Consider the following 22034-nt stretch of genomic DNA (forward strand, 5'->3'; position numbering starts at 1 on the left):
CCCCCCTCCCAAATCACAGACTTGTACAATATACTCTCAAAATACAAACTGTCAAGCCTTCAGTTGACTATGAACCATGACATCCTGACCATTCTCCTTCAGTGCAGCTGTACTGTAACCCTGTTGTAGCTAAAATATTCCCCAAATGCCACAGCGAACACAGCTTCTTTCCCAAGAACCAGATCCAGCTCTTCACCATCCCTTAATAAAACCCGTCACCTCGAATGTGATGCCATCACCAAACACATATTCCCCTCCCCTCCCTTGTCCGCCTTCCACAGGGACCACTCCCTCCGGGACACCCCTGGTCCACCCTTCCTTCACTCCCAACACCTCCCCGCCACAGCCCCGCGGCACCTTCCCCTGCAACCGGCGAAGGTGCAACACCTGCCTATTTACCTCCTCCCTCCCCAGTATCCAAAGGCCCAAACATACCTTCCAGGTGAAGCAACACTTCACCTGCACTTCCCAAAATCTAGTCTACTGCATTTGCTGCTCACAATGTGGTCAAAATATTTAACAAAATAATATATATTAACTACTATTAATTAACTGTTCAAATATAGTAACATCCCATAAACACAGGCAATTCAGTAAAATAGATCGTCTCACATACAATTCTAGCAGCAGGAAAATAACACCAGCTTTTAGCCGTAACAGAGGGGAATAGGAGCTTCCACATCCAGCTTCAAGACTCCATCAGCTGCAGAAAGCCAAACCTAAAAATCCTGATCTTGACCCCATTCATTCAGACTGCTTCTATTGTTCCAACTCTTAAAAAAATAAGAAGACCTCACAAATAGCACAGTGTGGAGCTGGAGGAACACAGCAGGCCAGGCAGCATCAGAGGAACTGGAATGTTGATGTTTTGGGTCAGGATGCTGCCTGGCCTGCTGTGTTCCTCCAGCTCCACACTTTGTTATCTCTGACTCCAGCATCTGCAGTTCTCACTATTTTGAAGACCTCACAAGCTGTTTACTTTATTGGCTTTGAGCAGACCACTCCGCACCTTTCTCAACCTTTCTTCATCAGAAAATAAGGACAAAATAGATCTCTTAAAGCCATAGTATTGTCACACCTCCCTCCTTACAAAAAAAAACCATCAACATACAAAGAAAGCTTCATTTTTAAAATCCTTTAGCCTTCTGCTATTAGTACACCACAATACATATACATTACGTTGTCTCTAAGCATGCAAACATTCACTACCACAGTCCATTTTGATCCGTTTTCTTCCACCATTGAACGCCTCCGTCTTTCTCCACCAAAGTTGTGACAGTGTCAACAATTATGTTCTCTCATCCTGCCATGTGTATAACTTTCAAATTGGATGGCTGCAATACCAAACTCCATCTAAACAGTCCGGTATTTTTATCCTTAAATTTTCCCAAAGACTTTGAGGGGTTATGATCAGTATATACAATTGTCTCAGACACGTTACCGACAATATAAATGTTGCAATGCCGACACCAAACTTATGATCTCCTTTCAGTTGTGGAATATTTCTATTGATGATTATTCAGTTATCTGGAGAAGTACCCAATAGGTCTTTCTATCTTCTCATCGTCCTGTTGCAAAAGTACAGCACCAATACCCACATTACTCGCATCGATACCTAATTTGAATGGCTTTGTGTAATTAGGTGTGGCTAAATCTGGGGCAGTGGTTAACACAGCTTTCAGGCTGTCAAATGCCTTCTGACATTCCTCTGTTCACTGAAATTTTCTGCACTTCCTCAACAAGTCAGTCAATGGAGAAAACACATTGCTGAAATTTGGTATGAACTTCCAATAAAACTACTCAGTCCCAGGAATCGTAAGGGTATTTCCCTCTTCGTCAACGGTATGGGAAACTCCCCAATAACCTTTGTTTTCACATCCCGTGGGGACATTTGTCCATGTCTAGTGATAAATGCCCAGGAACGTGACTTAAGCTTTTTAGAATTGACTCATCAAGGCTGCTTCCTGAAGTTTTTCTAACAATTCCGATAGATGCTCCAAACATTCCTTCCATGTGTGACTAAAAATCACAAGATCATCGATGTACACTACACAATTGGGTAATTCTGAAATTACTTTATTGGCTAGTCTTTGAAATGTGGCTGGTGCATTTTTCATATCAAATGGCATGATTTCAAACTGGTACAATCCATTCAGCATCCCAAAAGCCAAAATTTCCTTCACTCTTTCAGATAAAGGTACCTGCCAGTATCCACTGAATAAGTCAAACTGAAATATGAGTTGCTTGTCACAAATTCTCAATACAGCCTTCCAAATGTGGAACAGGATATGGATCATGTTTTGTAACTGCATTGACTTTGTGATAGTCCACATATAATCATTGGGTATCATCTGATTTTGGCACAATTACTATGGGTGAGTTCCATTCGCTGCAACTCACTTTGATGATATTGTCTTTGAGCATGCATTCAATTTCTTTTTGAATCTGTGCCAACGTTAGAAGGCTAAGTCTATAAGGCTGTTGCTTAATTGGAACAGCATTTCAAATATCTACCTTTTTTTTCCTTTTATTCATTCACGGGATGAGGGTGTCACTGGCAAGGCAGAATTTGTTGCCCATCCCTAATTGCCCAGAGGGCAGTTAAGAGTCAACCATATTGCTGTGGGTCTAAAGTCACATGTAGGCAAGACCAGGTAAGAATGGCAGATTTCCTTCCCTAAAGGATATTAGTGAACTAGATGGGTTTTTCCTGACAATTGGCAATGGTTTCATGGTCATCATTAGACTCTTCATTCCAAATTATTATTGAATTCAAATTCTACCATCTGCCATGGTGGGATTCAATCCTGGGTCACCAGAACATCTGGGGTCTGGGTCTCTGGGTTAACAGTCCAGTGATAATACCACTAGGCCATTGCCTTCCCTAACATCATGCATAATCAGATTAGTGACCCGAGCTTATTCCCATGTATTTCCCCATATGATTGTAATAACTCTTTCAGGTCATTTTGATTTTCCTCTGGAAAGTAACTCGATAATTTATCTCAATTTTCAGAACTTTCTCATTGTCCAATTTAATTTGAGGCATGTCCAATTCAGAATGACCTTTTGCTTTCCTTCCCAACAAAAATACCTTTTGAGCATATTCACATGACACCCTCTGTGAGATTTCTTTCTAGCTGACGTTTTTGTCAAATAATTCACCTCACTCAATTTCCTTTCGATTTGACGAGGCCCACTAAACCTTACTTTTAAAGGTTGATCTTACACTGGGAGTAACACTAACCTTTTATCTCCACTAGCAAAATTGCAAATTTTTGATTTCTTGTCTGCTTCCTGTTTTATCAGAAGCTGTGCTACTTTCAAATGCTATCTAGCCAACTCACTCACTCTATTTAATCTTTCCCTAAAATTTGACACAAAGTCCAAATATGTGGTCTCTGAACTCTGACTCACCAATTTGTCCTTAATTAATTTCAGTGGTCCTCTGACGTTATGCCCAAAAACTAATTCAAAAAGCCCAAATTTAGTTGATTCATTAGGTTCATCCCTAATTGCAAAAAGTGCAAATGGAACTCCTTTATCCCAATCCTCTGGACACTCTTGACTATAAGCCCTCAAGATGGTTTTTAAAGTTTGATCCCACCATTCTAATGCTACCTGAGATTATGGATGGTATGCAGTGGATTTGAATTGTTTTATTCCTAAGGTACCCATAAATTCCTTGAATAATTTTGATGTAAAATTTGACCCTTGATCCAATTGTATTTCTGTGAGTGGTACATATCTAGTAAAAATTTGAGTAAGTCTTCTACAATCCTCTTAGCCATTTTACTGTGTAAAGGAATGGCCTCTGGAAATCTAGTGGACAAATCCATTATGGTCAAAAAATACTGATTCCCTCTTTTTGTTTTAGGTAGGGGTCCTATGTAATCAATTAAGACTCTTGTAAAAGGTTCCTCAAAAGCAGGAATGGGTATTAAAGGTGCTGGTTTTATCACTGTCTGAGGTTTTCCGATTACCCAACATGTATGACACGTCTGGCAAAATTCAGCCATATCCTTATGCAGTCTAGGCCAATAAAAACATTATTTTTATTTTGGCTTGCATTTTCCCAAATGACCTCCTACTGGTAACTCATGTGCTACCTTCTTTCTATAACCCACTGGTAATAGAACTTGATGAACTTCTGCCCATTTTCCATCTGACTGTGTATGTGATGGTCTCTATTTTCTCACTGAGATGTCATTATTAAGATATTAACATTCTGGGATACACTCAGATTCTTCTTCTGTGTATGCTTTTTGATTTAGCTGCTTTAGTTTTTCTTCTTTCTGTTATAATTCAGCTAATTTATCAACTAAAATTATCCACTTTGCCGTCCACCTATATTTATTTTTTTCTCAACTATTTGATCAAACATAGTTTCTGATAATTAAACTTCAACATCCTTATCTTTCTTTTTTGATTCCTCCACCTGTTTCCACCTGTGGCTATGCAACTGAATTTCAGCCACTTCCAATGATTCTGTGTCCCACACAGTCAGGAAAAGTCCCAGGATACACTTCCTGTAACACCTCAGTTGCCTAATTTTCCACTGGTTTTTCAGCCACAATAGGCATCACTCCCATCTGTGATCCAGCCATATCATTACCAAGGATAAACTGTATTTCTGGAACTGAGAATTTCTCTCTTACTCCTACCACAACTTCATCACTTTTTACTGGACTCTCCAACCTTACTTTGTATAATCAACACTGCACTTCTCACCATTAATTCTGCATATTACCACTTTTTCTGGCAATACTTCTAAATTACATATCTCCCTATCTCTCACCGTCAAAGATTCATTTGCTCCTGTATCTCTTAAAATCTTAATTTCTTTATCTATTCCTCCTCATACACATGAGTAAACCTTACCCATGCAAGTGAATTCTTTGAAGAGATCTGGTACTTCTTTCTCAACCAACCCCTGATTAGTTTGTACACTCTTTGCAGATTTTTAAACTTCCACTGTGCTTTCCTTCACCACTTCAACAAAACTCACTGGCTTATCCTGAGAAAGCAAGAACTGCAGATGCTGGTGTCAGAGACAACACAGTATGCGTTGTAGACTTCACAAGTTTCAAAATCTCCCTAACCTGTTCGTCCTTTCTCCCACCTATCCACTCCTTGCACTTCAACACCCACCCCCACCTCCTACCTACCAGCCTCATCCCCACCTCCTTGACCTGTCCGTCTTCCTTTGACTGACCAACCCCCACCCTAACTCCCCACCTACCCTCACCTTTACTGGCTCCATCCCCGCCTCCTTGACCTGTCTGTCTTTTCTCCCACCTATCTGCTCCTTTATCCATCTTCCATCCACCTCCCCCTCTCTATTTATTTCAGAATCCCCCTCCCCCCGCCATTTTTGAAGAAGGGTCCAGACCCGAAACGTCAGCTTTCCTGCTCCTCTGATGCTGCTTGTCCTGCTGTGTTTATCCAGTTCTACACCTTGTTATCACAGTATGTGTTGTCATTGGCTTATCCTGTCTTCCCACATCCAATTTCCCAGTGCTTTTTCTAATCCACCAACACTGACTTCATGTGGCCTACTTTATTACAGTGAAAGCTCCAGAGCTTTTTTTATACTTCCCTTTCCCCCTTATGGGTTTCCTTTTTGTGGTAAACTATCTTTACTATCTTCAATGAGATCTCCTTTTCCCTTACCACCTGAGGATTTCTCTTTTCCCCAATTTCTATCCCTCACAGATTGAAATTGATGTCAGAGGCCAAAACTTTGATTTATGAACCAACTCACAATCATCTGCCATTTCTGCTGTTAGTCTTGCAGTCTTAATGCTCTGCTCTTCCACATGAGCTCTCACTCCTTCAGAAAGTGACTTTTCCCCCTCTCAGAGCATCATATGTTTGATCTATTTTCAATGCCCTCGTCCACCAATCAAATTTACCTTGCTTGATCCTTTCAAACTCTATGTACATTTGATCAGGTTTCCTCCTTAGATTCCTAAAATGTTGTCTGGAGTCTTCTGGCACCAGCTCATATACACTTATCATGGCATTTTTCACCTCAACATACTCCCCAGATACCTCTTCTGAGAGTGACACAAATACCTCACTAGCTGTACCTACCAACTTTCTTTGGATCAACAATACCCACATTGTCACCGGACACTTCATTTATTTAGCCACTTTCTCAAATGAAATGAAAAAGGCTTCTACATCCTTCTCGTTGAACTTTGGCAATGCCTGGGCATATTTAAACTGATTTTTGGCTCATTGCTCTCCAGCACTGTCCTCATCACTACTCCTACCTTTCACCTCTACCTCTGCCATTTTAAGTCAACTTTGAGTTTTCAAATCCAACCTCCAAAGTTTAAAAACACTCTCTTTCTCTCTTTCTTCTGTTAAGACCTTCCTTTCCTTTTCTTTTTGTTCTGCCAGGCCTATTCTTTCCTTTTCTTATTCCTCTGCTAGAGCTATTCTCTCTTTCTGCTTTTCTTCTGTTTTCAACTGTAATTCAGACTGTCTAATTTCCTTTTCATGTTCAAGCTGCTTCATTTGCAATTGAATTTTAGCCGTTTCCAATTATTCTAACGGTATTTCTGACAAACATTAATGTCAAGCTATTGCTGTAACTACCTCCCCTTTTCACATGGACAAAGGCAACCCCAACTCCAGCTTGCCTGCCAATTCCAAAAGCTTTGCCTTGCTCACTTTCTATAAAACTCCTGAAGTGACTTCTTCCATCCCCTGAACAAGCTATTATTACACAAGTTACATCCTATTTAACCAACTGAATGCAACACTCACCACTCACTGCCTTTGAGTCCAATAATCCTAAACCCAATCTGGAATTAGAGAATTTGATCCTGACAAGAGCCCCCAGTTTGTTATGGACCAGACCAAACTCCCTCAAAATATATTAAGAAGATAGCTTAGTTACTAACATTTTCTTATTTTAAAGGTAAGTGTAAGACAATGCATTCCAGATGCAATTCAATTGGTCAAACCACTCGACTTTAAGCAAAACAAAGTTTATTTTTACACTACAGTTAAAATACAGACACGATAAAAAGAATCAGCTTAACATCAAAATAGAATCCCTACAGTGTGGAAGCAGTCATTCGGCCTATTGAATCCACATGAAACCTTCAAAGAGCATCCCAACCAGACCCAACCCCCCTATCCCGTATCCTGTAACCCCACATCTAACATGGCTAACCCACCTAGCCTACACATCCCTGGACATTATGGGCAATTTAGCATGGCCAATCCACCTACCCTGCACATGTTTGGACTCTGGGAGGAAACTGGAGGAAACCCATGCAGACACAGGGAGAATGTGCAAACTCTACACATACAGTCGCCCAAAGCTGGAATTGAACCCGGATTCCTGGTTCTGTGAGGTAACATTGCTAAGCTCTGAGCCACCGTGCTGCCATGCTGAAATGCTTAATAAAATAATAATATATATTAACTACTACTAATTAACTGTTCCAATATAGTAACATCCCATAAACACACCCTCGGCAAAGGCAAATTCAGTAAAATATATTGTCTCAATTGAGCCCAGCATGGAGCGATTATAAGCCCATGGTTAAAGGAGGACTGTAATTTGGAACTTTTAACTTTATTCCTTATTTACCACTTTATACTGAGAAGAACAGTAATGTTGAACTTTTAACTTATTGATTTTTCTACTTTTGACTTAAGATTTCGTAACTAGATACCCTGTACCTAAGACGGTGCCATGAATGGTGACATTATACACTTTTCACGGTACTCCTCTATTCCTGTACTTGAATACACGTGACAATAAGACCTAATTCAAATTTGAATTCACATGCAATTCTAGCAGCAGGAAGAGAACCCCAGCTTTTAGCTGTAACAGAGACAGGAAAAAATACTTCCACATCCAGCTTCAAGATCCCAGCAACTGCTGAAAGTTAAAACTAAAAACCCTGGCTCTGTGGGAGCTTGACCCCACCCAATCAGGCTGCTTCTATTGTTCCAACTTTAAAAAAAACCAAGGCCTCACAAGCTGTATTCTATTCTGTACTCTATTGGTTTTGAGCAGACCACTCGGCGGCTCTATCTCAACTTTTCTTCATTAAAAAAACCTGGACAGAATAGACCTCTTAAAGCCATAGTATTGTCACACCTACCCCCTTAAAGAAAAACCATCAATATACAAAGATGGCTTCATTTTTAAAAACCTTTAGCCTTCCACTTTTAGGACACTACAATACACATTCCCGGATCTTATCAGTCTGATGAACATGGGTGAGCTAGCATAGCACTAACTATTTTATACCCATACGCCCTAGTTCTGGTCCCCACACATAAATAAAAATTCTCACCATCCTATCAAACACCTTGCTCTATCTGGCAACTTCTCAGCATTCTCTTGTTTAGAGAAAAGACACCCAGCTAGTTCAGTCTGTCCTTATAGTTTGACATCTCAGATATGGTGTGATCTGAGTACCTCCGTGTCAAATGATATTGATGATGCTACAGAGAAGGACCTTGAGACATTTTACTACTTTAAAGATGTTGTTTAAATGCAAGCTGATGGTACTGTTATTAAAATTTGGGTTTATAAGTGATTTACATGGCCAGATTTAGGCAGATAAACAGTTTTCGGTATTTGCAACATCTTTTTGGTTTAACCAGATTATGCACTCACTCCTTCATTTGGTGAACAGTGACAGTCAACTTGGTTAGAGTTGAAAATGTTTTCCTGAAATTTCAGTGTCTGCCTTGCTGTCAACTGGCAATTTTTTAAGCTCCGAAATTGCATGACTAGTCACCTGAATACTCAAAGAATATTTTTAAAACTTTTTTTGGTACCTCTGTGATATTTTTATCTCTTGACTTTGTTCATAGCTGTATCCAAAGATTAATTTTTAACTGCAGCTGACTACAGGACAGTCCCAGACAGTAAGTGATCTTAGTGCTCCTCTGTTCAGCACTCAAAGAGTTAAAAATATACTTCCTCTGTCTGGCTCCCCACATTAAAAAAATATCAGTGTTTAAGTTAATGAAATGCTAGGATACCAGGTCTGCTACTACACCAAGGTTAAATGGTGCATCTGTTTTTGGGCCTAGTTAGGCCTTCATCATAGCAACGGTTGCTAGGGTGTAGGCCGAGGGTAGTGACAGCAGACATGTTTAACAGACATCCCAGACAGTATCCCTTGGGGTATAACACAATGAATTATACACTGTCTGGAAAAACCAAAAGAAGGGTTACATTACAATTCCAGATATTCTCATCGAAGCGTAATTACAACTCAATGCATGAACTCAAAATGTTTCATCTCCATTGTAGAAAAATTCTTGATCAGAGAGTGCCATTTTCCACGGCAATTCGTGCTTCTCACAACTAGCGAATGGGACCTCATCACTCTGATATCTTATCGCACCAGAGACTGTCATAACCCAGCAAATCTGATTATATGTGACAATATTTAAATATCAATTGTAAAGAAGGACAACCCCAGTTGTTAGATCCCCGTTAACTAATTAAATGACATAAAGTCACTGGCTAGACTGTATTGGTAAAGCAGAAACACGAAAATCCACATAAGGCATATTTCTGGACATATTTAATCGCTGCGCCTCATTCTTGCATCATTCTGGTGGCTCCACCTCATTTGCTGACTGTGGTACAGGTAGTTCTATAACACGATAGTTGCGTTCTTGTGCGACCTCGCGCTATAGAAAATTGTCATACAAAATCGGGTTATAGGGAATTTACCATAGAAAATCGCTATACTGTACAGTAGAAAGTTCACGTTATCCAAACAGCGTCCACTATTCATCAATTATATTACATCCAATTCGCGTTAACGATACACACGTTATAGCAGAACTACCTGTACTGAATACAGTGCATTCAGTTCCAACTCAAAACATTAACTCTGTTTTTCTCTCCACAGATACTGCCAGACCCACTGAGTTTTTCCAGTCTTCCGTGGGTTTTAGATTTCCTGCATCCACAGTATTTTCCCTCTTTCCAACCGTTGCACATATATTGATTAATTGATTGATTTATTGTTGTCATATGTACAGATACAGTGAAGTGTGTTGTTTTGCGTGCTATACAGACAGATCATATAGTGCATCAGGGTATCAGAATAGAATGCAGACTACAGCATTACAGCCGCAGAGAAGGTGCAGAGAAAGAGGTCAGAATTAATATTTGAGAGGTCTGTTCAAAAGTCTGGTAACAGCAGGGAAGGAGCTGTTCTTGAATCTGTTCGTACTTGTACTCAAACTTTTATATCTTCTGCCCAACAGAAGAGGTTGGAGGAGACTATTGCTGGGATTGTATGTCAGCATGAATAAAGAACAGTACAGCACAGGAACAGGCCCTTTGGCCCACCATGGCATATCCCCTTCTCAACAGTTAGCCCTCTGAGACAGACGAAGATGATACCATATCCGAGATGTCAGAACTATCAGAACTGACTGAACTAACTCGGTCTCTTTTCTCCAGACCAGAGAATGCTCAGAGGTCACCACATACAGGTCTATAAAATTATGAAATATGCTTGAAATGATGGCGAGATTTTTTTTTAAAAACTTGAGTGGAGACCAGAACTAGGGACTATGAATAAATAGTTTCTACTAAGATCAGTCTTGGATCACCATAATTCCATCAGTAAACAGCTGCTGTGCTTGGTTAGCCATGTTCATCAAATGACTAACAGACATTTATCCTAGAACTTCCTAGATGAGGTACTGACCATTAGGACATAACCTTTTGGGTGCCTATGCCTCTGCCAGACAGATATTTTCCTAATCAACCTGTTCAGAGATGTTATTACACACCTCTGGAGCAGGTGGGACTTGAACCCATGCCCCCTAGCCCACAGCTAGGGACACTACACCACAATGGGTCCTCTCCCCATGTCTCCACAACAAGGATACTTCTAAGTGAGAGCTGAAGATGGCAGTCATCAACATCGACAACCAGGAAACAGCCACAAACAGCCATGACTTCTGGAGGATGACTGTCCACAAGGATATCAGAAGAGGCAAGCGGAGACGAAAACCTCAGCTGACTGAGAAGAGGACTCAGAGAAAACAGAGATAATTGAGTTGTGTAGTTTCTCCCTCTGTGCCAATGCCACAGAGACTGTCATCTCAGAGTGGGACACTTGCGTCACTTCAGGTCATACTTAGCACAGAGCTGACCCCCCCCGCCACCGCAGAACAAACCATCGCAGCCAGAAGGCTGTCACACCCTAACAATAGGGAATCCAAGAGAATCTTCATTATACTGAGAGTGGTAACACTGCACACTACCACAAAGTGAACAGCATAAAAGCATTTAAGGACAGGTGGAAACATACCAGGGAGAAAAAAAAATGTGCTGATAGGGTGAAACAAAGTGGGTTTTAAAGAAGCTGGCATGGATCAAATACTTAAAGGTCAACTGGGCTCAACAATCTATTTCCGAACCATATGTTCTATTCGAATGAGAATGATGCCACTCAGTGGCTCTTATAAGAACTGACAAAAAGTCTTTACAACAAGGATAGCAAGAACTGCAGATGCCGGAGTCAGAGAAGAATGTGGAGCGAGAGGAACACAGCAGGCCAGGCAACATCAGAGGAGCAGGAAAGTTGACGTTTCGGGTCAGGATCCTTCTTCAGAAATCTGAGGAAATTTCTGAAGAGTCCAAACCCAAAATGTCAACTTCCCTGCTCCTCTGATGTTGTTTACAAAAACGATGATAGACAGATCATTGGGACTTATTTACAAATTCTTAATCACTTGCAGCATGAAGCCAAGACAATATTTTCCGCCAAAGTACATTTCCTATATAACTAGTCGAGCTTTCAACATGTTGCAAGACCCACAAGTGAAGATCATTGTGTTGTGGGCAGGCGGTAACTGAGTCAATGCATATAGGTACAATTCAGCACTCAGTTTTTGATTATAGAAATACTTTGATTTGTGACACAAATTTCCATTGCAGAAAGTTCTGCATTTGTGAAATGGTCTGCTAGTGGAAGCATGCTGTCCCCAAATAAGCACAATAAATATGTGAACAGGATGGAATCACATCACTGGCAGTACCAGCTGAGGGGTATGGAACAGGGTAAATTATTCCCGTTGCTTAGGGATTCTAGAACTAGGGGCATACTCTGAGAATTAGGGCCAAACTGTTCAGAAGAGATGTCAGGAAGCACTCCTGTACACAAAGGGTGGTAGGCGTTTGGCAATTTCTTCCACAAACAGCAGTGGATGCAGAGTCAGTCATTAGTTTTAAATCTGAAATATATTTTTGTGTTAATGTTTTAAGGGATATGAGACAAAGGCAGGTATATGGAGTTAGGCTACAAATCAACTATGATCTTATTTGAATGAGAGAAAGGTTCAAGGGGCTGAATGGCCTACTCCTGTTCCCCTATGTGAGCATTTTGAACGTCTCAGCAGGCATTCTCTTTGTAGTGTTGTATATATCAAATCAATGAAACAGAAGTCCCTTACGCAATGCAGGAGGGAGAAGCAACACTGAAGTGAAGTGATGTAGAACCACCACTGGTGGGAAGGAGTAATGACAACCTGACCTGTTTACGTGGAAGGTGCCCATTGTAATGTAGATAATGTAAAATTTTATAATGGAAATGAAAGTCAATATAAAAAAAATTGAGAGCAGGAAGTGAAGAGATGTAAAATGTTTAATATATTGAGATATTCAATATTTTACTACTGGTAATTCATCACTCATGTGTCTCTTCTATATATCTCTATCAACTTGCAACTAATTCAAGAGAATAGATACTCCTCAGTTTAGAACCATGGAAACAGTTTATTTTTTAAAAAGGTTTATTAGTAGCATAGACAATGTCAATTCTCATTTCTTATTGCACACATACATTTCCCAAGAACCAATGAGCAGCAGAATAGGCCACTGGTGAGTGGGATTTATTCTCTCAATCACTCACAGAACCGTAGCGTTTGAAAATCAGTGAGCAACAGTTCGTCACCTGATTAGCAACAATGCACTGAGATCATAACTCAATGACAACTTACATTCATATCGCACCTTTAAGTTTTAGAGTTTCTTCAAGACTGAGAGATAGGGAGGTTCAGGATGGGAATTCCAGTGCTTCGAACCTCGGAAGGTGAATGCAAGGCCACCAGTGGAGGAGCACTTAAAACCAGGTTTGCTCAAAAGGCCAGAATTATACAGCAAGCCAGGGACAAGGCTATGAAGGGATTTTAATACAAGGTTAAGAATTTTAAAATCAAGTTGTTGGTTGACTGGAGCATCTGACAGTAAGCACAAGGCTGATTGATAAGTGAGTGGTACTTGTTGTGGGTTAAATACTGGAGCAAAGTTTTAGATGGCCCTGCATTTACAGAACGGAGAATGAGGAAGACCAGCTAGTGAGTGCACTGTAGTAGGGAAGAATTAATAAAGCCAAGAATGAGGTAGATGAGCTGAGAGAAGGGTGAAGATGAGCAATGTTACAGAACTGGAAACAGGCAGCCTTCATAATGCCATGAATGCTGGTCAGAATCTTCATTCACCAAGATTGCAAGCAGAGTGGTTTACTCTGAGCCTGTTAGCAGGGACAGGAATCAGAGTTGGTGACTAGGAAACATTCCTGATTGTTCCCAATGACCCAGGAGTCCAGAACCAGATGTCACAGTTTAAGGTTATAGGGTAGGCTATTTAGGACTAAGATGAGGAGAAATAACTTCACCCAGAGAATGTATGGCCTGTGGAATTCTCTGCCACAGAAAGCAGTTAAGGCCAAAACATTCAATGTTTTCAAAGAGTTGGAGAAAGTTCTTAGGTCTAAAATGATCAAAGGGTATGGGAAGTAATCGGAAATAGGCTACTGAGCTGGATGATCATATCGAAGGGTGGAACAGACTTGAAGGGCCAAATGGCCTACTCCTACTCCTATTTTCTGTGTAACAGAAAACCAGCTTTAATCTTCCCAATATTTATTAGAAAGAAGTTTCTGCAAGTCCAGGACTGGATGTGGGTAAGAAATCTTACAATTTAACAACAGGTTTTGAGAGACGTAATGGTGAGGTAGAACCAAGATCAGTATACACATGGAGACATAAACACAGTGCTTTCAGATAACATCGCTGAAGGCAGCTTGCGTAGATGAGAAATTAGAAGGGGGCATCACTAACCCCTCAGGGGAACATCAGAATAACAGGGAGAATCCAAAATAAGTTTTAAACATCGTTACAATTAGGTGGGAGAGCATGGAACCAGGTGACAGCAGTCCAATACACAAAATTAGGAATGCCCAGGCTACAGCTCTCATGGCAGTGTCCCTCATTCTGAGCCAGGAGACCCAGGCTTAAGCCCCACCTGCCCCAGATGTGTATAATGACAATTCTGAATAGGTTGATCAGAAAATATCCAGGAACACCCAAGCTACAGCTGCAGCCACATACAGCCCGATACCAGTTTCACTGGTAAATGAACTTACAGCTCATCCATCAGACTCCCGAAGCCTGGAGCCATGGCATGAATCAGCGAGCGGGCTCTGAGAATCAGAGGCTTTCAGAGAGGTTTGAGCTTGATGTGGGAGGGTGGAAAGGGGTGGTGGAGGAACAGGTAGGAAATGGGTTGCATCACAGGGAGAAGGCAATGAGAGTCAGATGGTGGATGGAAACAGGCAGGTCACGATGGTGATTTTGGGGGGGGGGGTGGAAAAATAGTCAGGGCATCAGGAAACTCCTGCTAATCTCTCTTTCCCAACTACTTCTGGCATTGATTACCCTTTCACCACCCTGATTTGTCAACCTTACAGAGTTCCTTTTTTGGTTATTCGGTCAGGAAACTGATTGGTTAATCGGTGATTCCATGGCAATGTTCTGTTTGAACTCTCTTCCCATGCTCATGGCAGACTGGGAATTCCAGCTCAGAAGACAGACAGAGAGGGAAAGGAGGTGATAGTTGAGAAAAGTGGAGGTAGAAAGGAGGGTGGGGAGAGAAAATGATAGAAGTAAAGAGAGACTAAGTGGGAGAGGATAGTGAGGTGCAGTGAACCAAAAGAGGAATAAACCTCAGGCTGAAAGTTAACTCACTTCTGACACCCATTTTCATGTGAATATTACTGAGGTTAGCTCTCAGCTTGGTCTACCAAGATCAGTGCCAGCTAAAGCTAACTCCCCACCTCAGCACGTCACCAGCCCCTTCCCAAGTGATCACGAATTGGGGATGTTTCTCTCACTCTAGTTCTGCTTCTTAACCAAAAAGATGATGATTGACTTTATTAAGCTTTGTTGCTTAGCATTTCTTAAAGGTTATTTCAATTCATTACTCATTCAAAACACCAATTTATTGGTTTGCCATTTTTTTGAAGTTGTTTACATCTGTGGCAACCATTATCTTGCCGAAATTTGCAGGGCTGCGGACTATGGAGATGGGAAGCTGTGGAGGATAGATCTCCAGAGCAGATAAAGTTTGTGACAGTCCTGGAAATTACAGCTTCATGTTCAATAACAATCCATAATGGAAGAGGAGATAGGACAAAGTGCCTGAGAGTTAGCGCTCATCCTCTGCCAGGTAGATGTCAGCAACCAAACCACCCCTATTGGCAACTTTGATAACAAGATCGGAGTAACAAGGAGCTGAGGGGATAGAGTGCGGCAAGTTCAGAGGGAGACAGGTTACTGTGGGAAGCACAAGTCTACACTGGAGCAGAGATCAGTGCCATCATTCCACATTGAAATTTTTTGAAGTTTGCAACTAAAGCAGCTCACACACAAAAAGAAAGTTGCAACAGTAAAGAAATATTGGGTTGTCTCCTGCACATATTCCAATTATGTCACACTCTCCCCTCACAAATGATAGCAGTAGTATCTTCACAAAAACTACTGCAGCCAACTCTTCAAACTCTCCTGTGAAACAGCACCATCTGCTGTCAAACATATTTACTGCAGAAATGTTTAGAAAACAGACTTCAAGGTCAGTTTACAATATAATGTCCTACCTCAGGAAGGTTAATGAGCAGACAATGTGAGAAGATGGGGTCTAGCTTGTCACATCATGGTCAAACAGGTGGCAGGTGCTCCCTATGTAGGAAGGCACTCCTCAGAGGACAGTTGATTGACATTGGTAGAATGGCTCCTGATCCAGGGTCACACTAACAGGAAGTGAGGTGGAATCAGATGGGGAACATAAAGGTCTCAACTTTCTCCACAATTCTTGGGACTCCCAAACAAAGGACAGCCTTTTTTTCATTAAAACTTAAATAATTTTATTTTTCATTAACAGATTTACTCAAATAACAGACTACAGTTCAACATCTTTGAATGAAAGTCACTTGCAAGTAAAGGCAATTCTGAGGGCCATATTGGGTCTCAATGCAGGTTGGAATCTGGCCTGTGAAGGATGTTCAACATGACTGAATGGACCCTCTATCCCATCGTCCTTTCTGCTCCCTCATACACTGTGCACAGCCACACCAGGTCTCCAGGGAGCTACTGCTGCTGGATACAGTGACTTCTAATTGTACGTTTGGCTAAACTGGACAAAACCCTTCGGAATCCTCAATGAATGGAGGCCCCTGTGGCCGAGGTCCACTCCCTAGTGTGCGTGATGACCCAGAATAGCAAGGTAATGCTATGTGAAATAAATTACAAATATGACAAGGTAGAATTATTACAAGATTGAATGAGCTGGACTAAAGAGAGTTATTTTGAGTAGGCTGAGGTATGGCAGAAGACAGTCTTTTTGGATAGGCTGTGGTAGAGACACAATGAGTGGGATGGGAAAATGGGCAGAGGAGAAGGTCAATTTGCTCCAAAGTTCCTCATCTCTCATGGGACCTTCAGGACATATCCCTTTCTCCATGGATGTTTTTGCTAGACCATGCCTTTAATGATGGAATCAAAGTGGAAATATATTATAGGAAAAAGGAGCAATAATTGTCTTTGTTTTTGCAATAAACACCCCTCCTTGATTTCTAACCTTTCCTGGTGTGTGTGGACGTAGCTCAGTGTATGCCAGTTCCCAATTTGCATCTCATCTGAGTTCTCACAAACTAGGAACTCAACTTCAATTTGGCTTTCAATTTGTGTGTCTATCATCAAGGCAAGGGAACCAATCCATTTAAGGCATCTATAATTTATCATCAGCTAAACAGTTCCAGACAAGGTGTATCAGCGAGTAAAGCTCTCCACTATCCTCAAACATTCTCGGGACAGGTAAAGCATAGGGCTAAATAAGCTCCCTCTACATTATTCCCATCAAACACTCCCAGGACAGGGACAGCACAAGGTTTGGTAAGAAAGATGCATATTCCTTAAAAGGACATCACTGCCTCAGAGATAATGGACAGCTAAAAAGGGAAGCAGGTGGAGATGAGGAAATTGTATTTTGCAAAATCTAAATCAGCTGTCAATAACTCTCCTTTTATAAAAATGTTAATAAATTAGTGTAATATTTCAAATTTTTCAAGCAAGGCAACTGAAGGCTTGGCAACAATACTGTAACATATAGGATCTCTTAGCTCGTTTGTCACTAAAAGGGAGCCATTTGCAAAAGGGATAAAAAAATGGAACTGCTGCTAGTTAGCACATGACCACTCCAAACAGCAATGGGTTAAAACCTCTAATGCAATGTCACAGCTTGGGAGCATAGGGGGAATCTGAATATTTTTACAAACTAAAAGAGATTATTTTAAAACCCAAATACATGCAGTCGGGGACTTCCAACTAGTCATTTTCATCCCGATAAGTCGCAGAATGCAAATGTGGCCCAAGCTTTGTTTTTATAACCTTCTTCTATAGGAATCAGTTCCAGCTCGATACAGCCTGATCTGTGGCTCTGCTCAGCAACTAATCTTCCAGTGTGAAACAGCATAGCTTCAGACCATTTTTACCAAGGCATGGGGTAGTTGCAACGGGTTGGGTGGGGGTGGGAGGATGTTGTGTGCGTGCGGAGGGGAAAGAGATCCCAGACCACTTCAGCCTGCCCCTGCTCTCTCTTGCTTTGTCAAGTTAGTGGCCCTACTGGGCAGCAATCAGGAAGCCTGTATGCTTCCCCCACCATGTGCCGTCACACGCCCCAACGTAGAGGCTGATTGTGGGAACAAAACTGGGACATTCCAACATGCATGTCTCAGTTGCATTCTCTCTTTTACTGAATGGGAACTTTATTCTTGTACACGGACACAAGAAGCCATGCAGGATATGGACAGCACTCTAAAGCAGCGCAGACCCATTTCAACTTTGACAACTTAAAAAGGTCAACAAAAATCAATATTTAATTAAATTATTGAAACAGCTTCAGAGAGGGTGTGAGGCACCAGAGTTTCAACTGCTAACATAGCACGATTAACCTTGAGTCACACTGTTATTCCAGCTTGTAAATACATGTCCAGCAACTGTCAATTCCCATCCTGGACACTTATTAGTGAGATGCTATTTTTTCCATTTGTCTAAGTCCTCAGGTTCCAGATCACCCGTCCTTGTAGTTACTACCTTTGTAAGGTACTGTCCTGCATTTTCCGGAGCAGAATCTGCATGAGGTCGAAGGTGGTGAAGCTGGTCCCCACAGCAATAGGGCCCTTGATCCAGTTCATGCTCAGGCCTTTGTACAGGCCACCAATTCCACCCTCTTCCACAATGATCTGACGCATTGTCTCCAAAATGCTAGTGTACTTGCGGCATTGCACTCCTGCTGTCTGCATCCGTCGCCGTACCACATCAAGAGGGTAGGAGGCCGACTGGCCTATTAAGCCAGCACATGCCCCAAAAAGTAGCCGCTCGTGGGGGTACGGATAGGCTCTCTCAGTTAATTCTGAAATCAAGGCACAAGCATAAGAGATACAGGCTGTGCAAAATGCATTCTTTCCAAATGATAATCCCCACAAGACACTTATGAATGAGGAACACCATTCAGCCCCTTCTAATTAACTCATGCAGCGAGAGAGACTGGACAACCTGAAATTGTTCTCCTTTGAGCAGAGAGGGGCAAAGGATGTTCAAAATTATGAAGGATTCAGTGGGAGACAGAATGTTTTCACCAGTAGGATGACTAATAACCAGAAAACACAGAATTAAGGGACATTAGAGAAAAAAAACCAAGACAGAAGGACTCGGAACCAAAGGGCAAAGATTTAATATAATTAGCAAATGAATGAGGACTGAGATGGCAAAATTTGTTTTAAGAACAGTGGTCACGAGCTGGTAAGTGCTGCTTGAAAGAGTGGAAGCAGATTCAATTCGATCTCTCAAAAGGGAACTGGAGAATAATTGAAGGGAAAAGGCTTGCAGGGATGAGTCTATCAAAGAGCTGGCACAGGGAGGCTGGCTGTATGGCTTCCATTTTATCGCAGGACTCAAATTAATGCTTCCTTTTGAGGACTTTGATTTGATTTTTGTATTCACTTTTTCATTCTTGCTCTCTCCTGTTTTAGACGATGCAGTCAAGTAGTAACTACCTTCTGTATGCGTATCTTTGTTAGAGTTTTCTTCTTTAGATACAAAAAATACATACCATGAATGGCACTTAAGTATACATTATTAAACATATTAACCTGGATTTTTTGAAAATAAATTTGTAATAGATAGATCTCCCACATGGTATAGTGGACAGTGAAGAAGGTTAACTAAAAGTACAATAGGATTTTGATCAACTGGGCCATCATTGGGCCAAGGAATGGCAGGTGGGAGTTTAATTCAGATAAATGCGAGGTGTTGCATTTTGGTAAGGTAAACTAGGACAGGGCTTACACAATTATGGCAAGTCCCTGGAAGAAATATTTTAAATGCACTATCTGAAAACAGAGAGACCTTGGGTGCAAGTGCACAGTGGCATCACAGGTAGACAGGGTGGTCAAGGCGAGACAACAAGGTGCAGGGCTGGATGAACACAGCAGGCCAAGCAGCATCATAGGAGCAGAGAGGCTGACGTTTCGGGCCTAGACCCTTCATCAGAAAAGGGGGAGGGGAAGGGGGTTCTGAAATAAATAGGGAGAGAGTGGGAGGCGGATAGAAGAGGGATAGAGGAGAGGATAGGTGGAGAGGAAACAAACAGGTCGAAGAGGCGGGGATGGAGCCAGTAAAGATGAGTGTAGGTAGGGAGTTAGGAAGGGGATAGGTCAGTCCAGGGAGGACGGACAGGTCAAGGGGGCGGGATGAGGTTGGTCGGTAGGCGTTTGGCACGCTTGCCTTCATCATCAGAGCATTGAGCACAGGAGTTCGAACATCACGTTACAGTTGTACTAGACATTGGTGAGGCCACATTTGGAGAACTGCATACAATTCCGGTCGCCCTGCCACAGGAAGGATGTTATTAAACTGGAAGAGGTACCATGGATAGAAAAGGTTTAGAGGGATGTGGGCCAAGCACAGGCAAATGGGACTAGTTCAGTTCAGGAACAAGTTAGGCCAAAGGGTCTGTACCGTGCTGTATGACTCTATGACCCTACATTGAAGCTCCAGAGATAGGCTGGTAACCTGAAACATTTAATTTTTAAAGAAATTAATTCATGGGATGTGGGCGTCGCTGGCTGGGCCAGCATCTATTGTCCATCTCTAGTTGCCCTTGAGAAGTTGGTGGTGAGCTGTCTTCTTGAACAGCTGCAGTCTATATGAGTAGGTAGGCCCACCTACTTGGAGAGGGAATTCCAGGATTTTGACTGGCAACGCTGTAAAAATAGCAATATATTTCCAAAGATAGTAGGAACTGCAGATGCTGGAGAATCTGAGATAACAAGGTGTAGAGCTGGATGAACACAGCAGGCCAAGCAGCATCATAGGAGCAGGAAGGCTGACGTTTCGGGCCTAGACCCTTCTTCAGAAATGGGGGAGGGGAAGGGGGTTCTGAAATAAATAGGGAGAGAGGGGGAGGCGGATAGAAGATGGATAGAGGAGAAGATAGGTGGAGAGGAGACAGACCGGTCAAAGAGGCGGGGATGGAGCCAGTAAAGGTGAGTGTAGGTGGGGAGGTAGGGAGGAGATAGGTCAGTCCAGGGAGGACGGACAGGTCAAGGGGGCGCGATGAGGTTAGTAGGTAGGAGATGGGGGTGGGGCTTGAGGTGGGAGGAGGGGATAGGTGGGAGGAAGGACAGGTTAGGGAGGCGGGGACGAGCTGGACTGGTTTTGGGATGCGGTAGGGGGAGGGGAGATTTTGAAGCTTGTGAAGTCCACATTGATACCATTGGGCTGCAGGGTTCCCAAGCGGAATATGAGTTGCTGTTCCTGCACTAAACAACTGCACCTCCCAGTCGCGAACCATTTCAACTCCCCCTCCCATTCCACAGACGACATGTCCATCCTGGGCCTCCTGCAGTGCCACAACGATGCTACCCGAAGGTTGCAGGAACAGCAACTCATATTCCGCTTGGGAATCCTGTGGCCCAATGGTATCAATGTGGACTTCACAAGCTTCAAAATCTCCCCATACCGCATCCCAAAACCAGCCCAGCTCGTCCCCGCCTCCCTAACCTGTCCTTCCTCCCACCTATCCCCTCCTCCCATCTCAAGTCCCACCCCCATTTCCTACCGACTAACCTCACCTCACCCCCTTGACCTGTCCGTCCTCCCTGGACTGACCCATCTCCTCCCTACCTCCCCACCTACACTCACCTTTACTGGCTCCATCCCCGCCTCTTTGACCTGTCTGTCTCCTCTCCACCTATCTTCTCCTCTATCCATCTTCCATCCACCTCCCCCTCTCTCCCTATTTATTTCAGAACCCGAAATGTCAGTCTTCCTGCTCCTCTGATGCTGCTTGGCCTGCTGTGTTCATCCAGCTCTACACCTTGTTATCTAATATATTTCCAAGTCAGGATGGGGAGGGGCTTCCTATGTATCGACTGTCCTTGTCTTTCTAGATGGTAGTAGCCCTGGGTTTGGAACAAGATGTCTAGAGGGCCTTAGTAAATTTCTGCACTGCATCTTGTAGATGGTACACACTGCTGCTACTGAGCTTTCATGGTGGAGGAAATAAAAATTTCTGGAGATGTTATGGCATAGTGGTATTGTTGCCGGACTAGTACAGGTAATCTTCTCAGGATCCAGGTTCGAATCTAGATGGTGGGAAGTGAGTTTTAATAAAGTTG

The 22034-nt window shown here is 42.3% G+C and overlaps 1 protein-coding gene across 1 annotated transcript in view; it reads right to left on the reverse strand.

Moving 5' to 3' along the window:
* Nucleotides 1-12773: 12773 nt before the first annotated feature.
* Nucleotides 12774-22034, reverse strand: part of LOC109929831 (mitochondrial coenzyme A transporter SLC25A42-like) — a 57148-nt gene continuing 47887 nt past the window's right edge. Inside the window, exon 5 of the mRNA XM_048614110.1 lies at nt 12774-18766. Within this exon, the coding sequence (XP_048470067.1) occupies nt 18444-18766 (323 nt within the window). The 3' untranslated portion in view covers nt 12774-18443. The remainder of the gene's footprint in view (nt 18767-22034) is intronic.

This window comes from Rhincodon typus, chromosome 29 (genome assembly GCF_021869965.1).
Source record: "Rhincodon typus isolate 14 chromosome 29, sRhiTyp1.1, whole genome shotgun sequence".
Classification (NCBI taxonomy): Eukaryota; Metazoa; Chordata; class Chondrichthyes; order Orectolobiformes; family Rhincodontidae; genus Rhincodon; species Rhincodon typus.